Source organism: Syngnathus leptorhynchus, chromosome 1 (assembly GCF_054491065.1).
Source record: "Syngnathus leptorhynchus isolate UIUO chromosome 1, UIUO_Slep, whole genome shotgun sequence".
In the NCBI taxonomy this organism is placed as follows: domain Eukaryota; kingdom Metazoa; phylum Chordata; class Actinopteri; order Syngnathiformes; family Syngnathidae; genus Syngnathus; species Syngnathus leptorhynchus.
Genome location: NC_141195.1, coordinates 19,976,026 through 19,989,138, shown reverse-complemented (window position 1 = coordinate 19,989,138; position 13,113 = coordinate 19,976,026). Strand labels below are relative to the sequence as shown.

At 40.6% G+C, this 13,113-nt stretch overlaps 1 protein-coding gene across 1 annotated transcript in view; it reads left to right on the top strand.

Moving 5' to 3' along the window:
- The first annotated feature begins 894 nt into the window (after positions 1-894).
- mgat5 (alpha-1,6-mannosylglycoprotein 6-beta-N-acetylglucosaminyltransferase) overlaps positions 895-13,113 on the top strand; it is a 28,776-nt gene continuing 16,557 nt past the window's right edge. The window contains exons 1-9 of the mRNA XM_085915918.1: positions 895-1,033; positions 4,117-4,562; positions 5,504-5,659; positions 9,181-9,257; positions 9,352-9,441; positions 9,865-9,936; positions 11,155-11,316; positions 12,060-12,229; positions 12,333-12,467. Coding sequence (XP_085772044.1) covers positions 4,322-4,562; positions 5,504-5,659; positions 9,181-9,257; positions 9,352-9,441; positions 9,865-9,936; positions 11,155-11,316; positions 12,060-12,229; positions 12,333-12,467 — 1,103 coding nt within the window. The 5' untranslated portion in view covers positions 895-1,033; positions 4,117-4,321. The remainder of the gene's footprint in view (positions 1,034-4,116; positions 4,563-5,503; positions 5,660-9,180; positions 9,258-9,351; positions 9,442-9,864; positions 9,937-11,154; positions 11,317-12,059; positions 12,230-12,332; positions 12,468-13,113) is intronic.

Sequence of the window (13,113 nt, the reverse complement as noted above, 5' to 3'; positions counted from 1 at the left end):
CTAAAATGAGTCAATTGCACCAGGACAAGAAAGAACTACTGTAAAATATATGATTAATTCTTAATCCGTCTGGTTGTTCCTGGGTTGTCCTCTGAGTCTTCACCCAGTGGCCGGAACACCTCACCAGGGCGGTGTCCAGGAAGCATCCTAATAAGATGTCCGAGCCACCTCACCTGGTTCCTCTCAGCATGGAGGAGCAGCATCTTAAGACTTGAACTCCTCTTGGATGACTGAGCTTCTCACCTTCCCTCAAAGGAAGAACCCAGACGCCTGGCGGTGGAAACTCATTTTGGCTGCTTGTGCCCTCCTTCCATGATTGAGGGTCGGCATAGCTCGACCAATAAATTGAGAGATTAATTAGCCTTAAGGCTCAGATCCCTCTTCCCCCTTTGCTCCCAGGTGCCTCAGGTGGTGAGCCCATGGCTGTTTAAAACTCTTTGCGTGTGTGCGCGCGCGCGCGTGTGTGAGCGCGTGTGCGTGTATTTGTTTGCGTGCGTGCGTGCGTACCCGACACCCAGTTTGACCCACCAGAATCATCAGCTTTATTTCAAACGCAAGAGGGCCCACTTCACCGCTCGGTGCGGGGTGGATGTAGTCTGTTCCCAAACAGAAGGTGGCAGTGAAAACAGAGCATTCATTGAACGGATTCTCAGAGAGCGTCTGGTGTTTTTTGTCACCGTGTTTATGTTGAAAAGATTTCATATCGAATACACACGATAGAAATCCCATGGAAAAATGTAAACACAGTTCAAATATTTAAAAAGACAAATGTCTCGTCAATATAAAAGAGGAAAAATGTGAATAGTGTCGGACATGGTTTTACGCTTCCACGGGGGGTGGATATTTGCAGATGGTTCCTTCACTCGATTTTTGCTCGTGGGCAGAGCAAGGGGAGGCTTGTGCGCTGTATCTGGAATTACAAACCAGGCGGGCCAATTCGCGATCCCCTTTGCCGTTCTTTATGGATGCTATATCAGTCAGTTCCCGATTGAGCCGCCTCACAATTGACTCCCGACATAAAGTGACACATGAGGTAAGGTGGTGACACCCGTCTTGCTCGTTCTGCGCTTGTTGGCTTGCCATTCGCGCGGGGGGGGGGGTTCTCGTTTCGTCATGGAGTGAGCGGTGGTTAACCAAGGTTACTTCCACCCTCCGACTTGCTGTTGTCGCCCAAGAAGGCTGAACTGTAGCTGACCAAACACGCCTTTGCGCAACCAAAAAGGGGGGCTACCACCGCCGTGCTCGCGTTAATGCTTGGTCGTATTCACTGCTTGATGGCGCTTCTTGGCGTCGCATGGAAGCGGCCTCATTGTTTTTTATTCTGCAGGTGTTCTAGCTAACGTAATATTGGAAGATCTTCACCCGCAGTAGCATCTTTCTGCAGAGAACACTGGATCTCCGTACTTATTTTGCATACTTTTTTTTTTTGCACCATCCTCGAACAAGATTGCTATCCCCTTTGCACACTTTGCATATTGTCCTGACGACCTCGTGAGCATGTTTTATTCACTAGGACGACTCTTTGTGATATTTACTTTCTTATTTAAGTTGGTTCACAACTAGAAACAAAGTTCTGTTACTCGGTTATCACCTGCCAGGTGAGCTGTTAGTTGGGTTGGCTTCTTAAACCTCTCCTGTGATGTTTTGGCAGCCCTTTGCACGATATCGTAGTGTTTGATGGTTTAACTGCGACTCAATATTTACTCGGCTACACCTGCATAATTACCACGGGTATGAGAACTTGCAAGAACAGCAAAACCCGAAACTCCTATCAGTCGACAAACAGGATTAGATAGATTCTTGAGTTCAAGAAGAGAACTTTTTTTGTCTCTGTAATAGGTGCAATAAAATAATGACTTGCATAGGCTATACATGCATGTAATTTTTGCATTTCATCCCGACTTGTGGATGAGAGCCGTTTCCAGCCTGCAGCAGGCGACTAGCCATACTAAATTAATGAAAAAAATAGAAGACAACATGAAAAAAAAGTTTGTTGTACAGTTCATCGTGAGCATTTCTAGGTTAAATAATTTGCACTATTATATAATTCAGCGTGACCTAGCAGAAGCTTTAAACTGCAGGTTTGAAAGCAATGCAGATATTTATGAATATCAAGAAGTGATCTGCCATCACCAGCACTTCTGTCCTCTTTCACCCCCCCGAAGACTGTGAATGGGTGTTTGTCAATATGATGTGTGTCGATTCTGTCATAGATTGTATCAGTTGCTGTGCAGAAGTTTTTTGATTTGATTCCGGTGCTGGCCTTCCTGTGTTGAGTTTGCATGTTCTCTCAGTGCTTTTGTGAGTTTCCTCCGAGTACTCGGGTTGCCTCCCACATCCTAAAAAATACACGCGAGGCAGACTGACCACTCCAAATTTCCTCATAGTAGGTATGAGTGTGGGTCGTGTGAGTCTGGCCTGAGATTGGCTGGCGACCAGTTCTGGAAGTCCCCTGCCTACTGCCTGTCAGCTGGGATAGGCTCCAGCAGGCCCGTGACCCTCATGAGAAAATGCGGTTCAGAAAATAGATGGATGGAAAGATATTCTATCATAAAAGCCCGATGTCTCACAGTATGCAAACTCGGGTTACGCTGTGACAATTTGTCAGTGCATCGAGCTTTCTTCCAAGTAGAGCGTCTACTCTTTTTTTTTTCCCCGTGTATTCTGTGTCAGATATGTCTGCTTCTAGGTCCAAATCCTGCTTCTCACGTGACACTGGGATTATAAATCCTGGGAAAAAGAAAGGACATTTGCTTCAGAGGCGCATATGTATACAGTGGAGCCTTGGTTTTCGACAATCCGTTGCAGAAGACTGTTCGAGAAGTGAATCGTTGGAATTCCGAATCATGTTTTCTCATTAGAAATACTGGAAAAAAATGTATCCGTTCCAAGCCAAAAAAAAACCCGAATTTTTTAAGCATTTTTTCAATTGCGCATTTTTGTCCGATCGGGCAACTGCAGCGCATCGCCGAACGCGCAACCGTAGCGCGTCGCCGACCGCGCAACTACACCGCGTTGGTCGCATTATTGTGACAGAGCCGTCGCGGAAATTTAGAAAATATTTTTAAAATCCTGATTTCTTTCCAAAATCTAAGTGGACCTCAGTGCGCAGGGAGCTTAATTTTGTCCGATCGCGCAATTGCAGCGCACCGCCGAACGCGCAACCGTAGCGCGTCGCCGACCGCGCAACTACACCGCGTTGGTCGCATTATTGTGACATAGCTGTCGCGGAAATTTAGAAAATATTTTTAAAACCCTGATTTCTTTCCAAAATCTAAGTGGACCTCAGTTCGCAGGGAGCTTAATTTTGTCCGATCGCGCAATTGCAGCGCACTGCTGAACGCGCAACCGTAGCGCGTCGCCGACCGAGCAACTATATATATATATATATATATATATATATATATATATATATATATATATATATATATATATATATATATATATATATATATATATATATATGCGCTGCAAAAAAAAAAAAAAAAAAAAAAAAAAAAAATATATATATATATATATATATATATATATATATATATATATATATATATATATATATATATATATATATATAAAATATATGTGTGTGTGTTATGTATGTATGTCTATACATATCTTACTTATTGGGGATTTTCCTCTGACAGCCTTGCCAACAGCAAAATGAAACTCAGTTGAGTTAGCTCCCGTGACTTAAAATAGCATGCATTAAGAGTTTGTAAAAGAAAAACACAGTGTTATAGCTAAAAGTGCTCTCAATGCAGGTCCCTTCCATCAATTATGAAGCAGCAGTAAGCGAATAATCTATTTTCTGCTACCTGTCACACAGTGTGTCTCCTCTGAATTTACACTTGCCAGGGAGAGTTGAGTTCATACAACAGGCAACTGTTACCGCGTATGATAAGCACCAGAGTTCAATACGCTCCCCTCTCAAATCAACTTTAAAAAGTTTTTTTGTTCTCTGTACCCATGTATAATACGGCGCCATGATTTGCTGGTATCTATTATTAAACATACCCGGGAGCCACTATATGTACAATTTCTAGTTACTGATTGATATCACAGCTGTTTTATCAATGAAAGTCTAACCTGGCACCCCCTCTGTCTTTTCTCCTGTAGAATGAAGGAGGTTGGAGCCTGAGATGCTGCGTTGTCGGCAACACAAGCCAAAGAAGGAAATCCCATTAGTGAGGCCCCGTGCCCAACAAAAATCACAACCCCACAAACAGACAGCCATGCCTTACTGCCCATCCTGATCCCCACCTGCACCATTGCAGCTCTCCGCTAGTTTAACCAGTGACCCTCCACTCGCTGTCTCGTGAGCATGGCTACACCCTTCTTGTGGAAGCTGTCGTCCCAAAAGCTTGGCTTTTTCCTGGTCAGCTTTGGATTTATCTGGGGCATGATGCTGCTACACTTTACCATCCAGCAGCGAGCCAGCCATGAAAACAGCGCTATGCTCCGGCAACAGATCCTGGATCTCAGCAAGCGCTACATCAAGGCACTAGCTGAGGAGAACCAAAGTGTCATGGATGGGCCTTATGTGGGCACCATGACAGCTTATGGTGGGTGATATCCATAAGAGCAAAATGTCACACATAATAAGGGATTAAACGCAAAGTTTTATTTGTCATATTTTAGAGGTGTATATCACTTAGGTGTATCACAGAAAACAAATGCCGCAAGATGAGATGTCTCTCGAGATCCAGTCCACGATAATGAGATGAGATTTTTGCAAAATGTCTTGTATGAAATCATGCTAAATATAAATGTTCTAGTTTCCAACTTTTTACTGAGCAGAGCGCCAAAAAAAAAAAGAATGATCTAACTCTAAAGTTGGAATGTGAAGATAAACACATTTATTACAGGCTCGTTTTTCCAACGCTGTTGAAATAACAGCTGCAGCTGAGATAATTCCTTTTACTGAAAAGTTGAGCAAATGTGGGCCACCATATCAATGCATCTATGGTGCCTGACAACGTCCACAATTTGTTGCTGCAGATTTGTGTGTTTGGATGCTGCTGCTGTTGAGGAGAAAAAGAAAAAAAAGAGATAAATAAACTAAGTGGTGCCTGACGTGCAAACAAACAACCGTGATACCTGGCTAAATTTAAGACCAAGCCTAATCAAAGATACATATGTTGTGTGCACTCAGTCTCATTTATCGCCGCTTCCAAGTTGCGTGAGCTGTCGGTCACAACAGCGACTCCACGATTTGCTCGAGAAAGTACTAAATTGGTGACAGCTAACTTTAAAACATCCGCTACATGCACCTCGGTGCGAGTTTGAGAACAAGGGTGAGTCAAAACAATACAAAAAGACAGCTTGAACAAAATAAATGTCCAACTGCGTAAGGACGTGAAATCTAGTGACGTTCTAATCCCGCAAGATCTCATAGTATGAAATCTCATCCCATCCTTACTATCTATTGATTGGTATTTATTGGTTGAGTTAAAAAACAAAAACAAATGTTGTGCCTGACTCCAATTGAACCCATTTATTCCAGACTTAAAGAAGACCCTTGCAGTGCTGCTAGATAACATCATGCTAAGGCTGGACAAGCTTGAATCCAAGGTTGACAACATCTACAATGGCACAGGAAGTAATCTGACCAATGGCTCAACACCAAGCTCCAACAATCCAGAAAAAGTCAACGTGGCAGGTAAGTGTCACTTTGGATTATGAGCAAGGTTTATTCTTCTATTCTTATAGTGATTGTAGTCACTGGATTGACAAGTCTGACATGTAACCGGTCCGTGGCGCAAAAAAGGGTGAGGGAACAGCTGCGCTAAGATCATTTAGCAATTCATTCTTTCGCAAAAGTAAACAAAATGAAGAATTGTGGGATATATTGGCACTGGAACTCTGCACAAATGAGTCATAATTCTCCAGTTTAATACCAGAAACAATCAGTACTAGCAGAAATTAGCACCATACTAATTGGTCTAGGACAGCTAGAAAACACAGCCTGCGAAGCCAAATCCAGACTATGAAGAGGTGAAATTGATTTTTAAAAAGATATTGATTCCAATTTAATTATCAATATTGTTAATGACTCGAATTCCTTATCAGTTGTCTCTTTTCTCTGATTGGGTGAGGGGAATGATACAATACAAATGAGTTTGTTTTTGCTTCAACAGTGCTTTATTGACACCATATGTTGCCCAAAACGTTTTAATAAGCCAGATATTCCATTATTTAAAATTGTATTAAAACACTCTGTTGTTGAAGCGAAGCCGTAGAAGCACAAGTGGGATATTTAGAATTCAATCTGCCAGGAAAATGCTCTCACAGGGCCTTCTTAAATTTATACGATGGCTTGTGGTCTTCATTAGGTTCTGAAAAGCCTGTTTACTTTCCCAGTGTCCAGATCAATAGTAATAACTACAAGTATAAAAAAAAAAACACTCAGTGCAAATAAATACCTGAGTAATGTCGTCATCACAACCCACATCCTTCTAAACTATCAAAAAGGGAAGTCGCAAAACATCAAAATAGGTGCTTGTGTGATACAGTACCCTCCTCACTTAGTGTTAATGTGCATCCGATAAATGAAAGTTGCACTGTTTTTCATAAAATCACATATAGTAGCTCTCTATATAATATATATGATCTTATCTTTACCATCGTATCTGCTCTCAATGTTGAATTCATAATCCAACTCTTCACTTGGCTGTTCACCACTGTATTTCTCTTGCATCATTTACAAGAAATACATACATGTTTCCTCAGTACTGGTACTCAAGAGGAACAGAAAACATTTCTCAGTAAGCATAGTGTGTTCATCAATGACCTTCTTTGCTTCAATTCAAGTTCCCACCACAATGAGTTCCTCAGTCGCATGACATAAGACCTTTGGTCACATCTCTGCAGCTTCCTGTACTAATGGAAAAAGAGAGAAACGTGAGCCAGAGTTTAGCAATGACTGCACCAAAGCATGATTTTCTCGTGTCCCTGACCATTTTCAAATCCCGCATCCGTCACATGAATTTCTTTTAAATAGAAAAATCTGTGATTAACAGGTTGCTGTTGCACGAAACTCGTATTTATTTTGGACACGTTTTAGCAAAGGGCTGAGAGAGAAAAGAAGAGACCCTGGATTATTGTGGTTCAGAACCTTAGTGAGAGCACTGCAGGTTTTTTTTTTTTTTCTTCATTTTATTTTCTATTCTGGGAAGCCCCTTTGCTTTAATAAACAGCTGCATAGTTGCCTTCTGGTGGACAGCTTTTCTCAAGTACCAGTAAGTGTTTCTGGTGCTATGAGATTCTATTGCCTCTTCATAATTCTCGCTAGATAGGATCTGTAACAGAATTCCCCAGCCTTCCTTTCCTTGCCTTCCCTTCCGCTCCCACCCTTAAGTGCCTTACAACATTTGTACTTTGACTCTGGCTGTAGTCAAGTCAAGGCGACAGAGTTGTTTAACGGCCGAACTTCTCCCCAAGGAATAAATCCAAAAGTTGCTGTGGTTGTTGCATTAAACTAAGATGATGTCTGACGAGGTCTCTTTCAAAAAGACTGCTGCCAAAGCTGTAGTATTGACACATTGGGTTATTCAGAGGGAATGTTTCACTTCTGACAGCAGTTGCGTAGTATACTATGAGGAACACAAGAGAATAAAAAGCAAACCGCATTTAACATAAACCAGATGTCCTAAATCTAATTTGGGATTTGTCAAATATCAGATTATGATCTCATTTGTTTTGTTCGTTTTTTGATTTTGCTGGATTGTTGCGTCACTCTTTAACTCACTGATTCTCTTATTTGACTTCCTGGTGCCATCTTTGTTTTTGTTGCTTTTATCAGTTTTATGATTTTTTTATTAGATCCAACCTTGAATTTTGGTTTGTTGCACCCATCTGCCATCATGACACCCTAGTTAATGCTAACAAGCTCATTTCTGGATTATCTCAATACTCTTTTTGTTGGCCGTCATAGACAATCAGCCATTCACTCTGGAGAGGTGAAGGAGGCTACTGTGTTTAAACCCACACCTCCTCGGTATTTGAATGTGAAGCGTGCTATATTTAGCTGCTTCACAGCAGTGGGCCCTTCCGCTTGATTAAAGAGAGAGGAAGATTTCGCACTCCCTGGTTGACTGGGAAGAAGATAGAACATAGGTATAGCATCATCTTATTTTTTGCCTATTGTGGATGGGCAAACCAACGAGCAAACTGACGGACAAACGGATAGACGTGGAATGATTCAGATAGGTGTGCGGCCATATCCCTTATTACCAGGGGTGGAATCGATTTTCAAATCATTATTTATTCACTGATTTCTTCAAAACAAATTGAGAAAACTGAAAATGATAATATAATTATCCTGGTTGAAAATAGTTTCTTTCGGAAAACATCATCCCGGCCAGATGAGCCCCTTAACTGTACTTTAACAAACCTTACCTTGCATTCAGTCACAATTAAAATCCTCTTCCTGCTGTGCCTATTAAAGACCAACAAGTCTTGTATTGAAATGGCCAAATCTCATTTCCTTGTGAAATGCTTTATTCCTAGACCCTACTTATTTTACATGTCAGTGTTGTACCATTGTGTTTTTCCAATCGAAAATGATAGTCACGATGTTGTGACTAGCAACATGATTTGATGATTTTGTAAACATGGTATGAGCCGTTCACCCAACACCTCTAAAATTGTTCATAACTAATTACTAATGTACCACTTATTCTTCTATCTGCATTGGTCTTCACAAACCTACACCGATCACCTAAATTCAAGGAAAGCCACACCCCTAATTCTTTCAGTGTGTGTGTATAATTTTTGTTGTTCACATTTATTTGATAGGATTTGATAATTTTGGCCAAATTCAAATTCTTAAACTCTGTGATTTGAGCAGTAAAACTTAACATTGTCTTCATTTAGCATTCAGCAATGGCTGACATACCCTTCTGTTGTTGTTGTTGTCACATCATGGAAAGGTCAGTGTTGGTTTTAATATCTCTAAAATGCCATCCAAAAAGATGATCTTGAATCCAAAGCTGCTTTTAAGCTATATCTGTGTAGCCATCGGCCATGTAGCTTTCCACAGATATTGAGAATGTACCACGACAGGATTTTTCTTCCTTGTCCATGTCTGAAATATGATGTTCCTAGGACAATAAAAGGATTTGTAACCAATCCCCTTGACCTTATTGATTTCCTGTCCCTTTCCATCTCCGGTCTCATCAGATCTTCTTAATGGAGCCCAGGAGAAGTGTGAGCTGCCGTCTTTGGACGGATTCCCTCATTGTGAGGGCAAGCTCAAGGTAAAATCCGTCCATACACCAAACACTCAGTCACTCTGATTTATGCAAGTCAACAAAATGTTTTCATTCGTTTTCCTTTCAATTCCTACTTTAGTGGATGAAGGAGATGTGGCGCTCAGACTCTTGCTATACCAATTATGGTGTCGATGGATCCACCTGTTCCTTCTTCATTTACCTCAGTGAAGTGAGTACATACACTGCAAGGATGGCAGAAATGTAACAGGAGTAAGATTTTTTTTAACCCGAGATCATGTCCACAAAATATGATTAAAAATAAAATCAATCTGTGCATGTTGGCTTTTCTTTCAGTCCTCCGAACAGATCATTTGCTGTCACTTTCTTGATGGTTTTTTTTTTTTTCAATAGATAAGGTTAATCTATATAAAACATTTGATCAAAAGGGTTTGTTTACATTGATGTTTTAATGCATTAAAAAACGGGATTATTCTAATAATAAGGACGTTTGTGTATAAAAAGAGCACCAGCTATTTCTGTTGAACTTTATGCTAGAATATGAAAGAGAACTAGTTTGCGTGACTCATTTTGTAAGTGTTGCAATGTTTAGGAATGCGGTTAGCACCTGCAAGTGATCAATGGTTTTTGTTAGGTGGAGAACTGGTGTCCCCATCTGCCTTGGAGGACAAAGCGCTTGAATGAAGACATGGACAGGAGGGGGCAGGTATGGCACACAGAATGTTGCTTTTATAAAGAAATGTGTATTAGTTCTGTTCATGCGGTCACTTTTCGTTTTGTTCAAAACAAGCAGTTTTGCATCGCTGTTTGATACGTAATGTATTTTGCCCCTCAAACAACGCCATCAAAACGCAAAGCAGCGAATGAGCCAGGGTGTATATGACAAAACGTAGAGCTTCCCAATATTACGGAATCTCTACTTGTTATGCTTGTCACAGATCAAGATTGTTCCAAAAAGCTGCTGCTGAGAGGTCATTTGTTATATTTTAGACCATTTTCGATGGCTTCAAACGGCGGTATCAAACTCATTTTTCGTAGGTATGCTTTCCGTGATGACTGTGAATCCCAAATGTAACGATCTACTTTTGAAATTAGAGGCCCATGGAACTGTTGGAATATTACATTTATTTTCAAAAGCAAAAATTGCTTGCAAAATCTCTGTTTTTGTAGCAAGAAACATAAAGCCGATACATATTAACAAATGGAGTTTGACACCTGTGGCCTAAAATATTCGGTGACTTAAACTGAAGAAAATAGCAGCTTCTGTTTTTATGGACTGGATCAAAACAGCATTATTTGCACGACTGACTTACATGTTTGGGCAGAGTTTAAAATCAGGAGACTTGGCCATGTTTCTACTGCAGGGATCATTTTTGATACAAGACGAAAATAAAGAAAAGGACATGCAATAGCATGAAAAAGTATGAGCAACTTCCAAAGCCAGAATTAAGGGGCCTTGGGACTAAGCGGGAATGATCTGAAATGGTCTTATCCATGCAGCAGTTCATTCAAATCCCACTTGGAGTGTTTCTCTGTGCTGACAGACCACACCATAAGTGCTGGGACGGAGTTTGGGATAAGTGCTGAAAAAAAAAAAAAGTCCCAGTTTCACGGCTGTGGTTGAATCAATATTAATCACTCTTTATCCTCTCTGAACACATCAACAGACGTGATCCCTCTGTGGTGAGGAAGTACAATTGACAGGCTTTGGGGTTTTTAATTCAGACCCTGAATTTAATAGGTTCAGCAGAAATGATTTCCTGTCATTATTATAGGGGATGCTAATGTAACACTGCAACTTTGTTCCATGGCTCCAGATACTTACCCATCATCTTCCCGTCTTTCACTCTGCCTTAGCCCAATTTATCGTGTACACAAATATAAATAGACGTTTCTGAGGATCCACGTTGTTTCAAATGTTAAGGCGGAGATCCGGACCAGTTTTGAGGAATTATACCGTGTGATGTCTCAACGGGAGGAGTTCCGCTGGATGATGCTGAGAATCAAACGTATGGCTGAGCCATGGGTCCGTGCTATTCGATCGTTGGCCGCCAAGCAGAACCTGACCAAACGGAGGAGAAAGAAGGTAGCACACTGGTGCAACATAGGGTTTTGTACTATATTTTTTTTTCTTGGAATAAATAAAGGAATCATTTTATATAAATGTTAATAATTTTTATATATTTGTTTTATACATTTGAGAAAGTAAAACTGTTATATCTGTATACAATTGTTCATTCACTATATTGTCTTTTTTATCCATTTAAATCTTGCTACAGTTTCCTAGCCCTAACCTGCACATAAATGAATGAACGAACAACAAATAAAATTGTTCCTCAAATGGTTGTGGATTTACAAAATTGCTCTGCAGAGAAAAATATAGGATATAGGATTCTATTATAATTATTATCCAACATTTTAAAGTCGTGTTTATCGTAGCTTTGTTCAACAAATAATAAAAGAAAGACGTAAAAGCAACTGTTGCTTAATTTCCTGACTTTGCTCAGGTCGGTTTTACAGAGTGGAAGTCGCAAGTGTTATGTGTTTAATTGTACCCTAAAGATGAAAGGTGCATTCACTTAAAAGCTATGACCTCAACCTGGTTCTTACCATTTGTGCTTGCACATCAGAAGCTACAGTCCTTAATTCTTCATTTTAATATATTATATATTTCATCCTAGTATAATTAACCTACATACCTATCAAGGATGGCCGAGCTGGTGCACAAGATGCAGTTTGTACCTAGCTAAGGGCTCCCTATACATCTTCCCTGGAGTGTTGTGTCCTGACATTGTACCCTTGGATGACTTTCTTTTTTTTTTCTATCAGGTTCTGGTGCACTTGGGTCTGTTGACAAAGGAGTCAGGTTTCAAAATTGCAGAAAATGCCTTCAGTGGTGGCCCCCTGGGGGAGTTGGTCCAGTGGAGTGACCTCATAACCACACTTTACCTGCTAGGTCACGATGTCCGCATCTCTGCCTCCCTGGCTGAGCTCAAAGAGTAAGTACACCAAAGTACACTTAGGGAGACATTTCTTTGTATTTTTCTGTCAAATAAAGTATCCAACAGTTACTGCTAAATGGCTGCAAACCTTTCTCTCCAGGATCATGCGGCGAGTGATGGGGAATAAGTCCAGTTGCCCTACTCAAGGTGACAAGGTTGTTGAGCTCATCTACATTGATATTGTGGGGCTCACCCAGTTTAAGAAAACGCTTGGACCTTCATGGGTCCACTATCAGTAAGTAGATTTATATATTTTTTTATATCACTGCTGCCCACCCAGCTATTTATACCCATGAAAAATAGGGGTGCTATTGCGCAATTAGATTTAAACCAGGGCAATCACATCAGTGTCCAAAGTAAACATGTTACTTGTGCCGCACGCCCCACGACTTATATAAATGGCAATTCTTCAAACTGATTCGCTTTGTTTTCACTCATTGCACACCTGCTCGTGTCGCTGGCCTTTTCTGAAAGAAATGCTACCCAAACGCCCGCTTGCAAGTCACAGAATTTGTCTTTGTTGGCAAAACACACACTCACACATTCAGCATTTGGTCACGCTAATTCATCTCTACCTCCACATTGCAAGCGGCAATATTTTGGTAGCATCGTCTTACTGCAGCTCAGTGACGAGTGGCCGTTACTGAGAACTGCGTGATTCTTTTTAGAATGTTCTTATAACTGGCCTTGAAACTGCAGCTTCATGTTTTGTAGGTTTTGAGGATGTTTTATTCTAGCAAGACATAAGCAAAATTTGCTTTTCCTGCTAATTACTGTAATCGTTGGATCTCTGCAGCCATTAAAATGAAAATCAAGTAAACAAATTTGATATTTATCGACAATAACATGCTTAATTCATTCCACAAATGCAATATTAATGA